The sequence below is a fragment of the Thamnophis elegans genome, chromosome 12, assembly GCF_009769535.1.
Source record: "Thamnophis elegans isolate rThaEle1 chromosome 12, rThaEle1.pri, whole genome shotgun sequence".
NCBI classification, from domain to species: domain Eukaryota; kingdom Metazoa; phylum Chordata; class Lepidosauria; order Squamata; family Colubridae; genus Thamnophis; species Thamnophis elegans.
Window position 1 is genome coordinate 17765761 of NC_045552.1, and position 23064 is coordinate 17788824.

General features: G+C 43.1%; 1 protein-coding gene and 1 pseudogene across 2 annotated transcripts in view; one reads left to right on the forward strand and one right to left on the reverse strand.

Moving 5' to 3' along the window:
- Positions 1-23064, reverse strand: part of SYTL1 (synaptotagmin like 1) — a 58214-nt gene that overhangs the window by 6948 nt on the left and 28202 nt on the right. Inside the window, exons 3-11 of one of the 2 annotated variants that reach the window (XM_032227759.1) lie at positions 21404-21552; positions 18889-19165; positions 16958-17009; positions 15696-15759; positions 13891-13979; positions 12122-12250; positions 11250-11416; positions 9394-9496; positions 7519-7680 (exon numbers count right to left, since the gene is read on the reverse strand). In XM_032227759.1, the coding sequence (XP_032083650.1) occupies positions 7519-7680; positions 9394-9496; positions 11250-11416; positions 12122-12250; positions 13891-13979; positions 15696-15759; positions 16958-17009; positions 18889-19165; positions 21404-21552 (1192 nt within the window). Of the gene's footprint in view, positions 1-7518; positions 7681-9393; positions 9497-11249; positions 11417-12121; positions 12251-13890; positions 13980-15695; positions 15760-16957; positions 17010-18888; positions 19169-21403; positions 21553-23064 lie in introns of both variants that reach the window. The other variant, XM_032227758.1, reaches the window with a different exon arrangement.
- On the forward strand, positions 15386-15455 carry LOC116516279 (annotated as a pseudogene).

Genomic DNA, 23064 nt, shown 5'->3' on the forward strand with positions numbered 1-23064 from the left:
GAAAATATTGGAATTGTAACTATGGGAGGGTATATGGAAGAAAGGGTTGAAACTTATATTGAATTATCATTTTAAAGAGAACTTTTATCAAACGATGTATCAGTCCGGGACAAAGAATCAGGACCATACATTAAGTTCCAATTAAGATGTATTGCTCAAGTCTATACACAAATATCTAGTCAGCACTAAATTGGCAGTAGATTGATTCAATGGAATTCAAAAGGGGCTGGACTTGGGAGCATTTATGAACATGTAACAATTCTTGGCTAAGTCCTCCCATGACTCCTCCTCCAGGCCCTGCCTCTTCTTCTCCAACAGTATCACTGGTATAAGGCACTGGATAAATTGTCAAAAGTGTATGACTTGAAATACACTTGTTCCATTTGTTGGAAATGTAAGCAAACCAACGGAACATTATTTCATCTTTAGTGGACATGCTACACAGCTAGAAAATATTGGGTTCAACTATGCATGTTGATGCAGAGGATTTAAATGTGAATGTACAATTCAAATCAGAGGCTTTGGTTTTTGACTTAATAGACAAACAAATAGAAACTTATCATGGAACTTTGTTTTTATACGTGCTAATGGCATTTTTATATGGAAGCTGGAAGAACTTAGAAATACTCATAACAGAAAAACGGATGGTGAAGCTGGTAGAATTGGCAGAGATGAAAAAAACTGACAGCCTTGATGAAAGAAAAGACAAAATTTGACAAATTTATTTCTACTTAAAAATCATTTTTTGGACTTTTTGCAAGAAACTGAAATAAATATTAAACTTTGGATAGGAGTTTCATGTATTTTTAAAAATCTATATCTGTACCAAAGAAAGTTGGAAGTCCATCTTTTTCTATCTTTCTTCCCACACTACTCTTACCTCTTTTCTTTTCTGAGCTTTTTTATTCCAAACCTTTTTCCATTTTTCTTTTGAGTTTGTAGAGTTTTTGAAAATCAGTAACATTATATGAAAGAAAACATTACAATTATGTTCTCAGAATTACCACTCAAAATTGGGATTCTGGGAACTGCAATCCTAGCGTATCTGTGCACAGTGTTACAATTTGGGGGGGAAGGCTGCTGGGGACTATTATGGGAAATTTGACGGGGACTCTTATCAGAAGCCCTAATTAGCCCTGCCTAATGGATAGGCTGGAAAGCTGGGGATATGGGAGCTGTCCAGGGACAACTGGTGCTGATGTAAACCCAGAGCAGGGGCACAATGGATATGTGCATGCAATGGTGAGGTTGAACAGCAATTTTCTCCCTCTGTTCTCTGGTCTTTCCCCAAGTAGATCCTCAAGGAGCAGCTTTACATGGCAAGTCAAAATTACAATGGTCATATGTGTTTGTCCACATGTGCAATATTGCTCTAGGACAATTGCGAACACATGCCCTTCTTCACAATTTATATTGTTTTATTTAGTTTCCTAGTATGATTTGTTGATTGCTTATTTAGTATCCTATGACTATCACTAAGAGTTGTATCATATGATTTATGATGAATGGATTTTTATGACGACTATGACCATGATTTATCACTTGTTCCTTGTATGCGTACTGTACACTCTGTGTGTCCAATCACACTTGGCCAATAAAGAATTGAATTGAATTCTATTATTCTATTCTATTCTTCTAGTCTACTATTCTATTCTTCTTTTCTATTATTCTCTTCTCTTCTCCTCTATTCTCTCCTCTATTCTATTCTTCTAGTCTATTATTCTCCTCTCCTCTCTTCTCTCCTCTTCTATACTCAGGACTGCTCAGACAGGACACCGAATGCAAGGCTATCTTTGTGAATCAGGTAACATTTTCTTAATATATAGCACATCAATGGCAGAAGTTATGACGTTTCTTATTGAGGCTGACTCAGACGCATAACTATGCAAGCAGCATCCAGCTTCACCCCTCTCTCTCTCTGTCCTCCTATGCTTGCTTGCTTTATGGCCTAATTGCTATACCATTAATCATCTTCCTGCCTGCATTAGAATTGCTTCTCCTAATAAGAAAGCATGACTATACCAAGCCTTGGCCAGGTATCTGACATTACCCAAAGAGTTAATCAATGACTTAATAAAAAATAGCACCTTCCGTTGGCTAGGCAACCTTGATCTTTTTTTCATTGTCTTCAGATCCTCTTTTGCAGACAATCTATGCCAAGAACACAGATCTGATGTCATGTCATTCTCCTCCTGATTTCTCTCTAATCTCAATCCTCCCAGATGTCCCCTTTAGAAGATACGATATTGATGCAATACATAAGAGTCGGCCCAAGAAGGTCAGGAAAAAGCTATCTGAGAGACATTGTGATAAGATTTTGGTCTTACACAAAAAAACAACTCAGGTGTAAATTATGAAATATGGTGATAATAGTGTTTGGGAGTCATCAGATACAGGTTTTTCCACACTTACCATATTTTTCAGAGTATAAGATGCACCTTTTTCCTTTAAAAAAGAAGGTGAAAATATTATACACTGAATACAGCATTTTGTTTGCCTCCAGAAAACCTGCCCCCTTCACCAAAATGGCTGTTCATAGCCTTATAGAGTGCTCCTGGGGGCTGGGGAGGGTAGAAATGAGCGAAAATGGGCCAGTTTTGCTCAATTTTGCTCCCCCAAGACCCCAGGAGCACTCTATAAGCCTGCTAAAGGCAATGCATGCCATTAAAAAAAAAACAGGCCCGTTTTCGTGAAAAATGGGCCTTTTTTGCTGTTTTTATTTTTTGCCCCACCCCCACCCTTAGGAACACTGTACAAGCCTCCTAAAGGCTATTCATGCCCCTCTTTTGAAAAAAAAATGGACCCAGAGGTCTGCAGAGCGTAAAAACTTTTTTTCAAAAAATTTGCCTTTTCAAAATCTTGGTGTGTCTTATACTCTGAAAAAATACGGTAAGTAGCGAGACTTTACAATGGAGGAGAGAAATGCATCAAGTTTGTCAACTTATAAAGAAAAATAATATTAATTATAGCTGGGCTATCCAGTTTTTTTGAAATTTCCATATGGAGGAAGATTTTGTAGAGTTGAAACAAAGGAGGAGGCGATGGAGGAATTAAGGGAGCTCGGAATCATCAATAAATAAGAGTTCAGATGCAGCAAATGAACGAGATGTCAAAAGTCTCAAGAAGGGAGAAGGAGAAGAAGAAAGAAGATCCGCGGGAGAAAGGGAGGCTGGATGAGCAACAGGAGTTACAAGTTCGCTGTGGAGACAGCATATAAATAAACTCATTTTCCGTGATCTTGAATTACCCTGGAAATTGTCTCTGTTCAGCAGCTCATGACTGTGTAATTTCATCTTTGCTTGCTAGTCATTTTCTCTTAATTTTTCTTCCCTCTCGGAATCCAATTTCAACATTACTAACTTCCTGTTAGCTTCTTAGACCATTTCAGCTTCCCTTCCCTAGAGAGATTATCTCTGCTGAAAAAGCCAGGAGTTTCCTGGCTTCAAATTATCACAACTATAAGTTTATCTGTCTGGGAGGAACCTGTTGCAAGATGGCACATAGCGTCTGCCTTCTGTCTTCTGTCACATCCATGAAAATAATATTCCTTTAAGCAGCGGTGGGTTCCGGATTGTTTTACTGACGGTTCGTTCAGGGATGTGCTTCAGCGCGCGGGCGCTTGATGCACAGTACAGAAAAAATTGCTTCTGCGCATGTGCGGAAGCAAAAAACCAGAAAGCAGCATCTACAACGCTGCCGATAGAACCAGTTCGGAGGCGTGGGCAGCCAAGTTACTACCTACTCAGCCGAATTGGGCCAAATCGATAGGAACCCACTTCTGCCTTTAAGCCAGTATTTGTCAACCTCAGCAACTTTAAGATGTATGGACTTCAACTCCCAGAATTCCTACCTAGAACCAACAGTTGCCCTTCCTCCATTTCCTTTTATTTTTAACAACAGTAATTACCAATCCATAAGAGGCCTTTTGCAAACTTTTTATGCATTTCAATAGGACTGCAGAATACGGGTAGTCCTTGCCTCATTTTATGACCTACCTTGCAACAGTTGTTAAGAGAATCCCTTCTTAAGTTAGTAGCGTAGTGGTGAAGTGAGTCTGGCTCCCCCAGATTTTGCTTGTCAGAAGGTTGCAAACAGTGATTAACATGACTCTGGGACACTGCAGCCGTCATAAATATGAATCAGTTGCCAAATGTCTGAATTTTGACCACGTGACCATGGAGATGCGGCAATGGCCATGGGTTAACATCATTGCCCAGAGGATCATTGGTTGCCCTCTCCCCTCCTTGGAAGAGCTTGATAGCTCCTTGTTGCCTTAACAAAATTCAAAACATTCTTAAAAATCCATCTCACCCTGGGCACCTTTTTTTTGAACTATTACCATCTGGCAGACGGTACAGGATAATAAAAACAAGGACAAGTAGGCTGGAAAACAGCTTCTATCCCAGGACAGTAACTATATTGAATTCTACTGTATAGTGCAATATTAATGCAATATCAGAGGTTTTCATATAGATTGTGAAGCATGTGTTTGTATTTTATTTTTATAGTTATAATGTACACTGAAGATGGCATTTGATTTCATTGTACGAGTTAGTGACTAAAGTAAAGTAAACAAAAAACGATCATATCACTTTTTCCAGTGCCGTTGTAACTTCAGTCACTAAATGAACTCTTGTAAGTCGAGGACTGTCTGTATATATAAAGCTGTCTATTTCACCACCCGCAAAGAGTAAGATTGCAAAACAGGGCAACAGTTGGATTCTAGGATAGGATTTCACCATATATCACTTGCACTCTGCATTGAACCACAGACCCTCCTTCACAATTTGCAGTGGCTCTATGACTCAGCGGACTTTTCCACTTCAAAGAGCCACATTTGTCTACCCACCTACACAAAACTAATTCCTGTCTTGGCCTGACCTTCAACGGAAGCAGAAAACAGTCGTCTCCACCGCTTCCTATGGTTGCCAACTGAACTTAATTGGAGATCAAATTTCAAAGGTTAAGTGAACCAATGATTCCCTGAGGATAAGAATAGAATAACAGAGTTGGAAGGGATCTTGGAGGTCTTCTAGTCCAACCCTCTGCTTAGGCAGGAAACCCTACACCACCTCAGACAAATGGATAAGCTAAAGGACTGCCCAGGGATTCCAATCTTCCTCTCCGCAGTTACATATATAAATCTAACCAAACCTCTCTAAGATTACGCTATAATTCCCTTCTTTCTATAACCTATTCTTTCTAATCCTCTAAACCGTAAGTCACAATATGGTTTTCTTTTTTACGCAAAAAAAAATCCATAAAGAGTTTCCAGGCATTGATGAAGGTCAATAATGATCTTTCTCTAACCCAAGACGTCAATTTTTCCACCTCAACAAGTTCTGTCAATTTCACTAACTATTGCTCTATAGTGGTAATGCCAACTATTTCCATCTTGGTAACTAAAATAATCTTGCCACACTATTTATATAGTACAAAAGAAAAAATTTCCATGACTCTTTTTTAACTGGGTAGCCATCAGTTCTAAATGTTCTCGCTTCAATTATGTACTAATCTTTGAAAATTGTCTATCAATGTGTATATGGCAATTCATTTTTAAAGCCTTTTTACATGTCCCCAAAGCATGGTAAAATGTCCCTTTATGTTGTTACATTTGCAACATAATTCTGGAATGCTTTTATACATTCTAGAATAGATAATTTCTCTGGTATCTCTCTCTCTCTTCCTCCCTCTCCCTCTCTGTTTTCTGTTATTTCCTTTCTCCTATCTCCTTTTTTTCTTGACTCTCTTCCTTTCTTCACCCCTTTTTTCACATTTAATACATGGTTTTCTTTGAAGATATTTCACATTGTGTATGTAAAATCTTTTAATAAAAACACTACTTTTACAAAAGAGTGGTGCTTGGATCACTACTCGTTGCCTTTTCGCAGTGGCTCAGTGGCTTAGACACTGAGCTTGTCGATCAGAAGATCAGCAGTTCAGTGGTTCACATAACGGAGTGAGCTCCCGTTACTTGTCCCAGCTTCTGCCAACCTAACACTTTGAAAGCACGTAAAAATGCAAGTAGAAAAATAGGAACCACCTTTGTTGGGAAGGTAACAGCGTTCTGTGCGCCTTCAGCATTTGTTCGTGCCGGTCACATGACCATGGAGACATCTTCGGACAGCGCTGGCTTTTCGGCTTTGAAACGGAGATGAGCACCACCCTCTAGAATTGTGAACGACTAGCACAGATGTGTGAGGGAAAACTTTACCTTACCTGTATTGTTTTCTTTGAATATATTTCTCATTGCATATGTAAAATATTTCAATAAAAAAACTACTTTTACAAAAGAGTGGTGCTTGGATCACTCCTCGTCGCCTTTTCCTCTCATGTTAAACTTTTAGATTTAGATCAATGGAAAGGGGCATTGTTGGTTTTTACAGGTATTCCTTGACTTACGGCTACAACCAAGCCCAAAATTTATGTTGCTAAGTGAGATATTGGTTAAGTGAATTTTACCCCATTTTATGACCTTTCTTGCCACCGTTGATTAAGTGAATTACTGCAGTTGTTAAGTTAGTAACACAGTTGTTCAATGAATCCGGCTTCCCCATTGACTCTGCTAAGGTTGCAAAAGGTGATCACACAACTCCAGGACACTGCAACTGTCATAAATATGAACCAGTTGCCGAGCATCCAAATTGTGGTTACATGACCACAGGGATCCTGCAACTGTCAAAAGTTTGAAAAATGGGCCATAAGTCACTTTTGTCGGTACCGTGATAATTTCAATCACTAAATGAGCTGTTGTAATTCTACGATTACCTGTGTTAGAATAGAATAGAATAGAATTCTTTATTGGACAAGTGTGATTGGATATATAAGGAATTTGTCTTTGGTGCATATGCTCTCAGTGTACATAAAGAAAAATAAAATATTTTCATCACGAATCATAAGATATAACATTTAGTGAAAGCCATAGGTTACAAATAAGCAATCAGATCATACTGGGAAACAATCAATATAAATCATATTATAAACTGACCTGGCAATTGGCACCTAAGTGCTATGAAAAAGCAAACAAATCTGGCTGCAACCAGGATTTTGGTTTAGTTGGCATGCAGTGGGAATCCAAGCATTAAGGGTTATTCAATTAATCGTGGTCCAAAAAGGAAGGACTAACTAAGCCATGTGTGGAGATGGTCAGAAGGAAAGAAGGAAGTATTTTGGGAAAGCATTTCCTTGTCATCAAGATGGTAGGCTTGCACTTGACCTAAATGACTTTCAAACCGCTGATAGAAACTCAGAGCATACAACGGCTCTCCGTACAGAATCAGTTAGGCTAGCAGAGCAGAACTAAAACACCGAAGAGAAAGCTGTAGCATCTTACTTTTCCAGGAGGAAGAAATTCTGATACCCACTTTCATGGAGAATTAGATATCTAATCTCCATCAACCGCATACAAAACTTCCCCTTCTGTTGTTATACAAGGAGAGATGCTACAGATGGTTCGGGAAATGAATACGAGGACAGGCATTTCCCCCATCATCATCGGGTCCAACCGGGGTCACTCACCTTGGGCTGCAGGTTGAACCACTTTGGACTTGTGTTGCTCCAGTCCCAGGTGTTCAAGGCCACCTCCACTTCTCCCAGGAAAAGGTTTCGGCCCAGTGAATCATGATGCCAGACAGACAAGTTCAGGATCCTCCCCTGGAGTTCAGCCCTTTCAATCTTGTACTATAGATCAAAATGGGTGGAAAAGCATTAGAAAAGGGAAGAAGAAAATATGGACAATTTTAAGGGACACTCGAACTGTCTACCTAATGGTAATGTAGAGCCTAACCCTAACCCCCAACCTTTGGGGCATCAGGGAGCAGTTCCATAAGGAGGGTGTGGTTTTGTGTGCTATCTAGTGCAGATGAAGCTTCACTTGCTTACATGGCCCAGTTCCCAGCAGGCTACGGACTGTTACCAGTCCATGGCCCAGGAGTTGGGGAAGCCTGATGTAGAACAACTGTTCAGAAACATCTGAAAGACAGTGTCTTCCCATTCCCATTTAGGAGCCAAGGTGGCGTAGTGGTTAAATGCAGCACTGCAGGTTACTTCAGCTGACTGCAGTTCAGCAGTTCGGCTGTTCAAATCTCACCGGCTCAAGGTTGACTCAGCCTTCCATCCTTCTGAGGTGGGTAAAATGAGGACCCGGATTGTTGTTGGGGGCAATATGCTGACTCTGTAAACCGCTTAGAGAGGGCTGAAAGCCCTATGAAGCGGTATATAAGTCTAACTATCTATTGCTATTCCTGATTCAGGTAGCAGAAAATAGTGAGTATCTTCCCCTTAAGTGTCTCTTCTCCAACCTTGATATATTTCTAATTTTATCATGTAGGGTAGGAGTGGGCAAAAGATCAGGACTATGTCTTAGCTAGTCCTCCCCATTGACTGGAGGGCTTCAGGAAGCCACCTGTTTACATAACTAGAAAAGACAAGACTGAATCTTTTAAGCTTCTTTTTTCTTGGCTCTGATTTTCACCTTTATTGAGAGGTGAGATGGTTTTAAAATTGGTGGCAAAATAGGAGGACTGTAAATCGGGAGATCTATGCACCCCATCGGTTGCTCATCCCTACTACAGCATGTGTGTCCCAGGCCTTTGCTCATCTTCCTATATATAAGTAGTCCTTATTTATATTTTATATTTTACTTTATTTGTATGCCGCCCTTTTCCCTGAGGGGACTCAGGGTGGCTCACAATTCAATTGACCACAATCGAGCCCAAAGTTTCTGTTGCTAAGCAAGACAGTTGTGAATTTTGCCAACATTTCAGAAATGGCTTGCTTCTGAAAAGCTACCGAATCTCTCTACCAGGAAATGTCTGCATTAGGAATTCCAGGAGAAAGAATAGAAGCATTTGAAATGTGGATTTACAGGCGGCTGTTGTGGATAAGCTGGGTTGACAAAATCAGAAACGAGGAGGTGATAAGCCGCCTGGGAAAGCCAAGGGAAATCATCAAAACCATTAAAAAAGCAAAAGTTATAATATTTTGAATGTGTGATGCGACACCCGGAAAAATACAGCATACTTCACTTAATCCTCCAGGGAAAGATTGAAGGTAAACGAGACCCAGGCAAAAGAAGAACATTGTGGCTTCAAAATCTTAAGGGACTGGTTTGGATAAAAATCAATAGCAATTTTTTGTGCAACTGTTGATAAAAATAGGATCACTGTACATTATTGCCAACGTCCGATGACGGATATGGCACAAGGAGGAGGAGGAAGAGGAGGAGGAGGAGGAGGAGGAGGAGGAGGAGGAGGAGGAGGAGGAGGAGGAGGAGGAGGAGGAGGAGGAAGGAATGACTTCAGAATGCCTGAAGGCTCTTTCCTTGGAAAGGTGACTTTGGATACAACTTTGCTTTTGATTAGTAGGAGCTCACATCAGAAGCTTCTCCCTCACCTTAAGAGTCTCATTAAAGATAGGATCTAAACTTCTCTTCTTGACAGCAGTTTTCCTCTTGCTGTGATTGGATCTGTCAGGAAGCAGGTAGGTTTTGACATATCTGGGTGGGCGAGAAAGGCATTACAAAGTCAGTGTAAGTCACCATGACAGTCTTGCCCTAATTTGGCACCTGATGCCCCGGAATGAGGCTTTAATCATCCGAGACATTTCTGTAAAATACAACGTTCGTATCACCAATGATGTACAAACAGGTTTGTATAATGGCCTTCGGCCAATCATGTTTGATGTCAATTTGCAGACAAGCAATCCATTTACAGGATTTGTTCGAGTTGACCTCATTTGCCTAAGTATATCATTGTGTACAATTTATATTACCTCGTTATGCAAACAATGCCAACTTATGCAAATAACTCCTGCAGTTTTAAACCGGTGCAAAAAAATATCCAGATTTAATTCATTCCAGGTAGTCCTCAGCGTACGACCACCGTTGACCCCAAAATTTACATTGTTAAGGAAGACATTTGTTAAGTGAGACTTGCCCCATTTTACAACCTTTTGCCACAGTTGTTAAGTGAATCACCGCAGTTGATAAGTTAGTGCCATGGTAAATGTTAAGCAAACCCGGCTCCCTCATTGGTTTTTGCTTGTCAAAAGGTGGCAAAAGGTGATCCCATAATCCTGGGACACAGTAACGGTCGTAAGTATGAAACAGTTGCCAAGTGTCTGAATTTTAATTGTATGATCATGGGGCTGGTACAAAGGTCATAAGTGTGAAAAATGGTCATAAGTCACTTTTTTTTAGTGCCGTTGTAACTTTGAATGGTCAGTAAATGAACTGTTGTAAGTTGAGGACTACCAGCAGTGTCCTCATGGCCCATCAGTGCTGGTTTTTTAAAAAGCTCTTAAAGACATGGCTGTTCACCCAAGCATAGGTGCCAGGATATTAGTCAAACCTGTCACTAAATGAACTGTTGTAAATCGAGGACTATCTCTATTGCAGGAATGTCCAAATAAAATAAAATCTGCTAAAGGGAGGTCTGTTAAATCAAAGTTTGTGATTCTTTTATCTATACAAGTAAATATTTTATAACTATAACTTTGTGTGTGTGTGTGTGTGTGTGTGTGTGCATTTATATTATTCAATACATTTTTTTCATTCTATATATAATATTCTATGTATAACAGTCTTTACTATATTTAAGTCATTTTGTATAATATTTATTTGCTACAGTCTATCTCATATTTCTATCTTTTAATCATTTTCCGGTTTTGTAGTTGTCTATTGATTTGTTGATCGTTCCTCCTTTCTTTTTTGCTTTCCTGCTTTTTCACAACTGATATGTAAAAAAAAATGTAATGTGTTGCAAAGATGTTTTGTACAAACAAAATTTAAAAAAAAAATCAAAGTTTGACTCAGTGGTGGGATTCAAATTTTTTTTACTACTGGTTCTGTGGGCGTGGCTTGGTGGGTGTGGCATGGCTTGGTGGGCGTGGCTTGGTGGACATGGCGAGGGAAGGATACTGCAAAATCCCCATTCCCTCCCAATCAGCTGGGACTTGGGAGGCAGAGAATAGATGGGGCAGGGCCAGCCAGTATTTACCGGTTCTCCGAACCACTCAAAATTTCCGCTACCGGTTCTCCAGAACTGGTCAGAACCAGCTGAATGCCACCTCTGGTTTGACTATGGTATTATCCTGCTTGCAGCGGCCACAAGTCCCTTGAAAGACCTCAACAGCTTCTATCCTTCCTAAATTGTGAGGCGTACACCCAGATGCCCTCCAGTCATTCAAGGATGTGGCCACTGTTGGTCTACAGCTAAGAAGAACCAACCCCCCCACTTCCCCAAACGTACGGATCTGACCGCTGTTTTTTAGCTTCAGCAAGATCTCGGCACTGGATGACCTGGACGTGGAACTCCTTCTTGGAGGAGTTGTAGCGCAAGGAGAACTGGACGCAACCCCGGATGTCGATGCTCCCGATATCATTGTCGCTGAACATGCTCGCCATACTGCCACTCATCTGCCGTGAGATGAGAACGGTCAAGGAACAAGAAAGAAAGAGGCAGATCACCAAGGGAGGTCAAGGACAATGTTTTGCCACAAGAGGGTCAAAGTTTTCAAGGAAATTGGAAGCAATACAAAACTGAAGGCTGCTCAATAGCTATGCTACACCCAGCCCAAAACAAAGAATTGCTTACTGTAATTGTTTCCCTCAGGAGTAGGGGGGAAGGGACCGGAGGGCAGGGGAGGGGAGGAGAGTAGAGGGAGATGGGAGGAGAGGGAGATGGGAGGGAAATAAAAGGGGTGGAGGGAAAAGGAGAGAGGAAAAGGGAGGGGAGAGGAAAGAAGAGAGAACAGGGGAAGGAAGGAGAAAGGAGGGGAGGGGAGAGGGAAGAGGAGAGAGGAGGGGAGGGGAGAAGGAAGAGCGGAGTGGGGAGGGGAGAAGAAGTGGGAGAGGAGAGGAAAGGAGAGGGGATGAGAAAGGAGGGGAGAAGGAAGAGGGGAGTGGGATGAGAAAGGAGGGGAGGGGAGAAGGAAGAGGGGAGTGGGATGGGATTGCCATTTGGGATTGTTCTTTCTCTTCTCTTCTCTTGTCTTCGGGTGTTATAAATATTATTATCATTATGAATTCCAGAAACATGTTTTGCATTATCACCCTATATAATGTAGCTTTTAGCTCTCCCAGAAAAGGTTACATTCTTCTTGCAACCATGAAATCACATACCGTGGATGAACTCAAACTGGAGGCAGAAGAGCTAGCAGTCAGCACTTTATTTGGGGGGTTCACTGGATTTGCCTTTGAAGGGGATGAAACCAAAGCCGACCCTCGTCCATTTTCCAATTGGTTGTTATTCTGTAACCCAACAAGACAGACACAGACTTCAGAGGATAATTAGAACTGCAGAAAAAACAATGGCTGCCATCCCGCCTTCCATTGAGGACCTGAGTCAAAAAGAGGGCTGTGCAAATATCTACAGACCCCTCACATCCCGGACATAAATTGTTTCAATTCCTACCCTCAAAACAATGCTATAGGGCACTGCACACCAGAACAACTAGACACAAGGATAGCTTTTTCCTGAATGGCATCACTCTGCTTAACAACTAATTCCCTCACCACTGTCAAACTATTCACTAAGGCTGCATTATTATTAATCCTCTTGTCGTTCCTATCACTCATCTCCTCCCACTTATGACTGTAACTTTGTTGCTTGTATCCTTACAATTTATATTGTTTCCTAGTATGATTTGATTGCTTATTTGTACCCTATGACTGTCATTAAGTGTTGTACCTTATGATTCTTGACGAATGTATCTTGTCTTTTTATGTACACTGAGAGCATCTGCACCAAAGACAAATTCCTTGTGCGTCCAATCACACTTGGCCAATAAAGAATTCTATTCTATTCTATTCTATTCTATTCTATTCTTCTTTATGTACACTGAGAGCCTATGCATCAAAGGCAAATTCCTTTTGTGTCCAATCACACTTGGCCAAGAAAGAATTCTATTCTATTCTGTTCTAATTGTTTTTAAATAATTGGGAGAAGAAAAGAGGAAGAATTATTCTCGTAAAATGCCTGTGATATGGTAATCTCCTAATCTTCAAATTCATCACTGTGAAATTCTAGTTTCAGAAGGATACATACAAGAAGGGACCGTACATAAAAACTTTAATACAGAGGTGTCAAACTTGTGATGACACGTTATCATCACGTGACATATCCCCCCTTTGCTAAAATGTGGGTGGGGTAGCCAGCATGTGACACATCTCTTGTATACCCCTCCTTTAGTATGTCCTTCTGTATGTGAATTCCCAGTTGGAGTAAAAATTCAATGCTACCAATCCCCATTCAGGGAGTGGAGAAGCAACAGACAATATATGCTACATGCCTCATTATACAAGTAACCAAATGATCTGAAACAACATAAATGGCATGTATTACGTTAACTGCCTGATATGGACTGTGATTAATATATGTATATGTGCATGCATGTATGGGTTTATATATATCGTATTTTGGGGATTATAGGATGCACCAAGATTTTGAAAAGGCAAATTTGAACCAAAAAAATCACTCTGCACACCTCCCAAAAACAGACCGTTTTTCGTGAAAACGGGCCCATTTTTTGTCAAAAAAAAGAGCATGCATAACCTTTAGGAGGCTTATAGAGTGCTCTTTGGGGCTGGGGAGGGGGAATGGCCCATTTTTCATTCATTTCTCCCTTCCCCAGTCCCTGGGAAGCCTCCTAAAGGCTATGCACAGCCATTTTTGCAAAGGGGGGGGGGTTGGAATGCCAAAAATGCTGTATTCAGTGTATAAGACGCACCCAGATTTTCAGCCTCTTTTTTGAGGGAAAAGGGTGCGTCTTATACTCTGAAAATACGGTAAATGCTCATGCTCCGTTCAGTCCTCCTCCCACGTCCACCCTGACGCAAGGGGTTACAAGGTCATTAAAAGAAGAAGAGGGAGGCCGTCTCTGCCTTTGTACCTGCACTGGTTCCTTGACAGCTGGTTCCACTCCAGGCTGCTCTTGTTCCTCTGTCTCGGAATTCAGGCTGCTAAATGAGCTGCTTCTCTCTGCAATGGCCAGCAGGGTTAATGGATAAGGACAAAATGAGACACGGGACTTGGAAACGCAACAATTCTGCGTCAAGATTTAATGCTGCCATCCAGTCATAAGAGACAGCACAAAGGAGAACTGCCACAAAATGTCACAACAGGGGATGTTCCTGTTCAGAACGCCAGCCAGCCAGTTCCTTGTCATTTGCCATGTCATTTGCACCCAACACCCAGACACCCACTCAGAGGCACTGGGGTCATGCTTATGCATCATCAGATGGTCTTGGATCCTTCCCCCATATCTTAGAACAGTGATGGTGAACCTTTTTGGCACCGAGTGCCCAAACTGGAACATGTGTGCATGCTCTTGCATGCGCCTGTGCTGGAGTGCTGGAAGCCCAGAGACTAGCTGGCCGGCATGCACATGCCTGCATGGCCCGAAAAGCAGCCTGTTTTCGGGCTGTTTTCTGGCACCCATAAAGAACAGCTGGCCAGCGTGCCAGAAACTAGAAAAGCAGCTGGCAATGGCACCCGTGCCCACAGAGAGAGCTCTTTGTGCCACCTCTGGCACGTGTTTTCATAGGTTCGCCATCACGTTTTTAGAATACTGTTTTCCTAAAGCAGGGATCTCCAAACTTAGCAACTTTAAGACTTGCTAAATGAACTTTTAAGTGTGGCTGCTAATGGGTTTGTGCTCAGTAGGGATGGAGAGGAAGAAGCCAACTATTGATCTTTGCAAATGGATTGCTTCATGGTTTGGGAACCACCAAAGACCTGGTCAGGGAGAGAAGGTCCTAGGGCCACCATAAGTGATAAATTCTTATTGGTGCTTTCTGGGACCTTCACTATATTCTTTTCTCCTCAATGATGGTCTTTGCACTGAGAAATGGCTTTCTTGAATACAGATGGGAAATGCTGCCCTCAAAGTAAGAACGCTGACTGGGAGAAGAACTGAATTTCCATCAGATTACAGGGGTACCTTGGTACTCAACTGCTTTGAAGCTTATCAAACGTGTGGTACTCAACACATTTTAACGCAAACCTTTGTCCTGGTACTCGTTTTTCTTGGACACTCAACACACAATAGCAATAGTCCTTGGAATTACATATTTTTTCTCAGTGCTTTTACAGCCCTATCTAAGCAGTTTACAGTTAAAGTTAAAGTTTAATGAATTTATATGCCGCCCAATCCCAAAGGACTCCGGCCGGCTTACATACAGAGTTAGCAAATTGACCCCAACAGTCTGGGTCTTCATTTGACCAACTTCGTAAAGGTGGAAGGCTGAGTCAACCTTGAGCCACTCAGAATCGAACTGATGGAGTGAGCAGTGAGTTAGCCCTGCAGTCTGCATTCTAATTACTGCACCACCACAACTGAAGATAGAACTTGCCTTGTGACTCACTACATTATTCCTTATCGGAATATCGCTTCTCGGCCTTTTGGCTAAGATCAAGTGTAGTATCTTATCGGGAAAAAATTGTTTGGTACTCATCGTGCCTCCCGGAACCAATTAACGATGAGTACCGAGGTACCACCATAATGGCTATGAGGATGTGAATACTGCTGCCTTTTTCTGATGCCCGAGACTCCAATCCTCCCTCTAGTTCAGGGTGGCCTGCGTGGGCATTTACACCAGAAAGAAAGCACATATACTAATGCAATTGAATACTTTCTCCATATATTTATTTTGTGGTTGCCCTCAACACAGATGTATGTTTCTTATGAGTTTTTACCTAGAGTGTTTTCAACAGCCAACCCTGGGAAGCAGACCACATCCTTGGGCGTGAGGTTGGCCTCCTAAGAGAGAAAGAAAGAGAAGCGACCTGCTGTGGTTACTGAACACAGGTGATCTGAACACAAAGATGTTTCCAAATCCTTATCAGCATAAGCCAAACTGCACCAGGGACTGTAACTTCTGAACTACTCAGCCCGAACCATTTGTCACAGTAGCCTAAGGTTTATAACAACCAAATGCTCTGACATCTGCATGTTTCCAGGGATATTTGCAGATTTGCAGATGTTATTTGCACAAAAGCCACCCTTGCACTGAGAACGAAGAATTGATATTTTTTTAAAGGGGACCAATTTAATACCGAAGGGCAAACAGTGGCTTTCTGGATTTTGCCACATTTAGTCTCTTTATGACTAAGTGTGAACTGGAAGTACGGAAGCTTGGGTTTCTGGAGTTGAATCAATGTTTCTGCATTTTAGAAATGATGCTCAGCTCTTCACTTCCTGCTCCCCGTGTGCTATTGGCAGGGAGAGCATTCGAAAGGAGCATGTTGGGCAGCTGTCCTGACCCTTCTTCTGCTCCACCACTTTAACTCTACTGTTCCACCTCCTTGGTACCACTGCCATTTACAACTGGCACAAATGTTCACAACTGTTGTGGACCGCCAGCAGAGCTGTTGGCAGACTCAGACAGTGAGGAGGTTGGGGAGGAACATGGGCCAGTCCTGGAGTCTGGGGAAGGCTCTGATGTCAGAGACAGAGAGGAGGCCAGAGCCATATGCCAGTTATCAGCTGCCTTCGGAGTTGGATATCAGTGAGGCAGAAAAACAGCTGGAGTCTGTTCCTGATGTGCGCATATGCAGAGCTGCCAGGAGAAGGAACAGCCAAGGAACAAGGGCCGACTCGGGAGTAAAGGCACAGGTGGATGGTGAATGGCCCCTTCCATAGGAAATAAAGAGGAGCGAAAGGGGAAGGGAGTTTGCAGGAAAGAATTAGTTTAATTCATTAGGGCGAAGATCTGTTCCTGACTTCTTGCCAAGTAATTGCTGCTACAGCATGGAGTTTGGAAGCCTGATAAAGGTCTGTAGTTGTGAAATCTCATGAAAGACTGTTTGCTGGGACTTTGCTGGTGAAGAATTCCCCTAAATAAAAGAGGTTTTATCAGGACAAGGAGTCTGCTTTAGGATCTTGGGAGTCCTAGGTCTGAACAACAACCACCATCCACTCTGAATGGAGGATTCCCTGGCCATAATAAACCACTTACCGGGGTCTTTGTCAGTTGGAATGACTGAGGCACAGCATTCTCAGTGAGCAGTCTATAAGGAAACAGACAGGTGATTAAAATTATAATTTCATAGCAAGCTCTCCGGCTCCATCCACAAGAGATGTCTGTTTGAGTCCCACCCAGATTGCCTTCCAAAAGCTGCTCATAAGGGCATTTGGCCTTGAATCAAACCTTGATTGCATGTTGGTTTGATGATGGCTTTGCTTGGTTCGTATCATTTTATTCTATAATCTGCAGACCTTTTATCTGTATGCATTCGTCTGCTATATATTCTTTCCGAAGCATCTTTTGTGTCAAGTACCAAAAGTCCTTAGGGATTTGGGATTCTACGAATAGCAGCACTAAATATGATAAGGATTTAGACGTGTTCTAAAAGGAAAGATTTGTTTTCCGGAAAATATTAAAGGACGGTGGAGGGACAACGTCAATACCATTCTTCAAACATCTGAAGGGTTTTTACGTAGGAAAAGAAAACAACTTGCCTTCTACTGCCCCAGAGAAGGATACATTTCAACTGAAAAGTGTTATTATAAAAGCAGTTAAAACCGGGGTGGAAGCCAATTGGAGTGGAGAGCACATGGCTCAGCACTTGATGCTGAACTACAGTTCCCAGCTCTCCTTATTACTGACCATGCCAGTGGGTGCTCCTGAGAGCTGTAATTCAGTATCACCTGGATACTGAAAGGTCACCAACCTTTCAGACCTCGGGACCACTAGATTCATACATTTAAATCCCGTGGACCACTAATATGAATTCTTGACAGTATGGGGTCCTTCAGGCACTTAGCTTGGCTGCCTGTTAGCAGAGAGAAGCGCCCGGGGTCAACCCTAGATTTGTTGTCCATTGCAGCTAGGAATCTCAAATATGGCCAAGAATGTTTGTCTTGTAGGCAGCCCGGACACTAGATCACCCCCCTGCAATCTCTGTCTTTCAAGGAAACCAGCTGAGGTTTTGCGTACCACTCACTGAAGTGCCTGGACTTCCATGGAGGGAGGGAGGGAAGGGCTGGAGCTACTAAATAGGCAGCCAAGCTAAGTGCCTGAAGGACCTCATCCCGTCCTCTGCACCGTCAGCGAGTGGGAGTAATTGCTTTGGCAGTCCATCTCCAGCCCAGTGGCCATAGTTTGAGGATCCCTGATTTAGTGCAATATAAAAAATGCAAAAATGCAGAGATTTTTCTGCAAACCACTAAAATTTTCTCATGGACCACCAATGGTTCATGGACCACCAGTTGGTGACCGTTGATCTGAAGGACAGAGGACCTCCTCTAATATAAGGTATTCAGGGACTTTCCCTTCAATTGAGATCTTCAAGAAGTTAAATTATTATGTCTTGTGAATGTTCTACCTCTGGATTTCCTCAAAAATTGCAAATGGGAGAAAGCAGAGCCCACGTGATATGCAGGGGATCAGCAAGACACTCAAAAGTTTAACAGAAAGAGAAATAATTCTATCAGGTTAAATCAAAGAAAGGACTACATTTATTTGTGAAGGGTCTAGATGAAGCTCTGATTCTAGCAATGTAATCAAATCTTTGAGTTGGGCAAGGGCTCTGAAGTGAAGAAATATCTTGATCTGAAATTCTTCAAACCATGTGTTCAACCAAGGAACTTAATTACAATGCCTGGGTTGACATTTCTTTTTGCTGACCAAACCTGTTTCAAGAGCCATTGCTGCCACGTTTTCCATCTCTAGCTCATTGCTTGAGCTTCTGTTGCAAGATCCTCTTATGCCATCACCCTTTAAAAAATGTCTACAGCTTTCTCAAATAACTCTTCCTCCTTGATAATTTAGGTAATGTTTTCTGCTGTAAGAATGAAGCTTTAGCTGTTTGGAACACTTTTAGAGAAGCTTGCATTTTCATAGCAAAAAACACAACTTTCTTCCCCCTGAATATGAAAGCTGCTTACACATCCATAGTCTCCATCGTCTTCTCATCCTCTGGCACATTTGTGGCCTCCATTGTCTTCTGATCCTCTGGCACATCCGTGGCCTCCATTGTCTTCTGATCCACTGGCACATCTATAGTCACCATTGTCTTCTGAATCTCTGGCACATCCGTGGCCTCAATTGTCTTCTGAATCTCTGGCACATCCATGGCCTCAATTGTCTTCTGAACCTCTGGCACAGGTTCACTGATCACATCTATAGTCTTCAGGCTGCTTTGTTGCTTGAGTTCCTGTTCATCTGCTTTGGTAGAGTGAAAGTAATAACTTATCAAGGAGAGAAACAACCTAGAACTTAGGAGAAATATTCTGACAGTGAAAACAATTAATCAGGCTTGACTTCAGAAGTTGTGGGTGATCCAACACCGTGGCTTTTAAAGAAGAAATTGGATAGCCATGTGTCCAGTATGGTACAGCCTCTCCTGCTTGACTAGGGGTTGGACTAGAACAGTGTTGGCGAACCTTTTTGGCCCCAAGTGCGGAAACGGGAGCACGTGCACGTGTGCGGGAGGGAACACCTGAAACCAGAAGAGCAGCTCTCCAGCACGCATGCATGGGAGCACCGGAAACTGGAAGAGCAATTCCTGAAGCGTGGATGTGCATGCCGGGAAGCTGAACTTCCAGTTTCCAGCATGTGCTCCAGTCACCTGGTTTTCCAGTTTCTGGCATGCATGCGCACGCAAAGACCAGCAGGCCGGCACACATGTGCATGTCAGAACCCAGAAGAGCAACTGGCAATGTGGCATGTCTGGAGAGATGGCTCTGCGTGCCACTTCCAGCATGCATACCATAGGTTTGCCATCACGGGACTAGAAGATCCCCCAAGGTCCCTTCCAACACTGTTATTTTGTATTCTGTATTCTTTTACTGAATAGCTTAATGCATCATCGCAAAGTCAACATTAACCGAAGGCACTTTGATCCAAAAGAATGAGAACTCCAGACTGAGATTAACTCTCCTCATCACCCCAGAAAAGGAAGATCAGACATTTAAAAAATCATCCATCCACACCGCGTGGATGCTCAGGTTCTGAGCAACCTGAGACCATTGTCTCCTTTAAAAACTACTTTAAAAGCTACATTTTATGATTGTGAGAGTTATTAAGCAACGGAACAGTCTGCCTCCTAAAATGTGAATGTTCCATTACTGGAGGTTGTCCAGAAGGGTAGGAAGATTCCTGCACTGGGCAGGGACTTGGACCAGAACAGGTGTCTCCAAACTTGGCAACTTTATGACGCGTGGACTTCAACTCCCAAAATTCTCCAGCCAACGTGGCTGGCTGAAGAATTCGGCCAGTTGAAGTCCACAAATCTTAAAGTTGCCAAGTTTGGAGTTTCCTGAAGATTCCATGACTATTTGAGGAGCAGTCTTTATAAATTAGTGAGCTCCCAAAATATTGCTCCTCTTGCAGTGGTGAAATGCAAAAGTTTTTACTAGCGGTTCTGTGGGCGTGGCTTGGTGGGCGTGGTGTGGCTTGGTGGGCGTGGCAGGAGAAAGATATTGCAAAATCCCCATTCCCATCCCACTCTGGGGCCAGCCAGAGGGGGCATTTGCCGGTTCTCCGAACTACTCAAAATTTCCGCTATCGGTTCTGCAGAACCTCCTGGATTTCACCCCTGTCCTCTTGTTTCCTTTGCCCTAATCTTGGAACCTAAGGAATAAGAGGCCAGTCTGATGCCTATGGAGATCCTCAGTCATCCAGGTCATGGTTGGCTGAAGGAGCCTCTTGGATGAGAAGCGAAACGTTTTCAAAGAAAACCCAGAAAGCCCAGCTGCCTCTTGGAAAAAGCACCTTTGGGACAAGAGGAGAGTCAAGCATCTTTTCCAACTACTGCAATGTGCTCTACATGGGGCAGCCCTTGAAGAGCATTCGGCGACTTCAGCTTGTCCAGAATGCAGCCGCGCGAGCGATCGTGGGTGCACCTCGGTTCACCCACGTAACACCTATCCTCCGCGAGCTGCACTGGCTGCCTATTGGTCTCCGGATACGCTTCAAGGTGCTAGTCGTCACTTATAAAGCCCTTCATGGTATTGGACCTGGGTACTTGAGAGACCGCCTGCTGCCAATTACCTCCACCAGACCGATTAGATCCCACAGATTAGGCCTCCTCCGAATTCCATCCGCTGGCCAATGTCGACTGGCGACTACCCGGAGGAGAGCCTTCTCTGTGGCTGCTCCGACCCTCTGGAACGAACTCCCCGTGGAGATTCGCATCCTCACCACCCTCCAGGCCTTCCGCAAAGCCCTTAAAACCTGGCTGTTCCAACAGGCCTGGGGCTAAAGAACCGTGCCCCTATCTCGAATGGTATGATTGTTGCGCTTTTAAATTATGTATTGTTTTGTGTTGTTTGTCAAATTGTTTGTATCCCCCCTTCCCTTGTTTTGAGCTGTGAGCCGCCCTGAGTCCCCCTTGGGGGAAAAGGGCGGCATACAAATGAAATAAACAGTTAAACAGTTAAAATAAACAGTTCCGCTTACCTCTGGGTTTCTTCTTCCGGCGGATGGAAGCTCGGACAATGTCTGCCCCAAAGAGATTGCGCTGGTGCCGTTTGGAACGGACATCACGAAACCATTCGCCGGAAAAGATCTTCAGCCAGTTTGGGTCAGAGATAGACTTGCGCAGTTTGCTTGAGTGGGGCAGAGAGAGAGAGGGAAAGAGAAACAGGCAAGTTGGAAAGTTTCTCTGGGCCAGAATCCCCCCTTTTTTCCCCTCCTCCTCCTCCTCTTCCTCATTATCACCTCTTTAGAATCCACTTATTCTGACCAGCAAGCTTTCAAGGCAGCTGACAAAACACAGGCAGTTGGAAGGGAATCAAAACAGTTACAATTATTAATTCAAGCCAAGCAGAATCTGGGAAAAGGAGACACCAGTGATTCTGGAAAGATGAAGCTATGGTAGCTAAATGCAACTTTGTGATTGCTTTTCTGGAATTAAGTTCAACTGAACTCAAGATGACGTCTTTGTAGGACATAAGATTGGACAGTAACCCACATGCCGGGTTGGTGGTGGCATGTGTCATCTTTCAGACTCAGGTAAATCACAGCTGGCATGATTGAAGCTGAGACGCTGAACGTTTTTCAGCCAGGTAAGCTAGGAGGGATATATATGTGGATGGACATGAAAGCAGATGTTGGGACCTAGGCTTCCCCAGCAGCACAAAGCTGGGTCCTCATCCCGATAAACCCTTTTATTTAATTTACAGGAATTCCTCTCCAGCAAAGTCTTTCCTCTCCCACAGTCTTTCAAAATTACCGACCTTTATCAGGCTTGGAGAGTGGCCAGGCTGATCTCTTTCAGACGCTGCTATACTTGGCAAGAATGCAGGAATAAACTAATTTTCTCCTGCAAACATCCTTCCCCTTTCTCTTCCCTTTTATTCCCTATGGGAGGGGCCATTCACCGTCCACCTGTGGCCTTACTCCCAAGTCAACCCCTGTTTTTTAGCTGTTTCTTTCGTCTGGCAACATCTGCACTTGCGCACACTGGGAACAGGCTCCAGCTGTTTGTCTGCCTCACTGATGTCTGACTCCAAAGGCAGCTGATAACTGTCAGACGGCCTTGCCCCCCCCCTCTGCCTCTGACACAGAGCCCTCATCAGAGCCTTCCCCGGACTCCGGACTGGCCAGGTTCCTCCCCAACCTCCTCACTGTCCAAACCTGCTGTCAGCTCCGCTGACCACTGGCAGGCCACTACAGCAGCATCTGTTAATCTAAGCATCAATGGGTCTGGGTTTCTTGCTAACATCTAGGGTGGGGATATGGTAAGGCAAAAAGGAAAAGAAGAATAACGTAATGGACGCTCTTCTGAGCTGCTCCTTTAAGCACATGGGGAAGAATATGCCCCACTCAAATCTTGCACTCCAGTATGGCTCGGCCAATACAAAAGGCGTGCCAGGTTGTGGCACGACAAAACCGCGCTCGACTAAAGCGTGCCCGATTAAACCGCGTCGCTGATGTCATCAACAGGGCGACAACAGCGAGCAAGGAGAAAGAAGCGCGCTTTAAATAGCGCTTTGAAAGCAAGCCGATTCAAGTTAAGGTAAGGGTTAGGGTTAGGGTTAGGGTTAGGGTTAGGGTTAGGGTTAGGTTTAGGATTAGGTTTAGGTTTAGGGGGGTTAGGTTTAGGTTTAGGGGTTAAT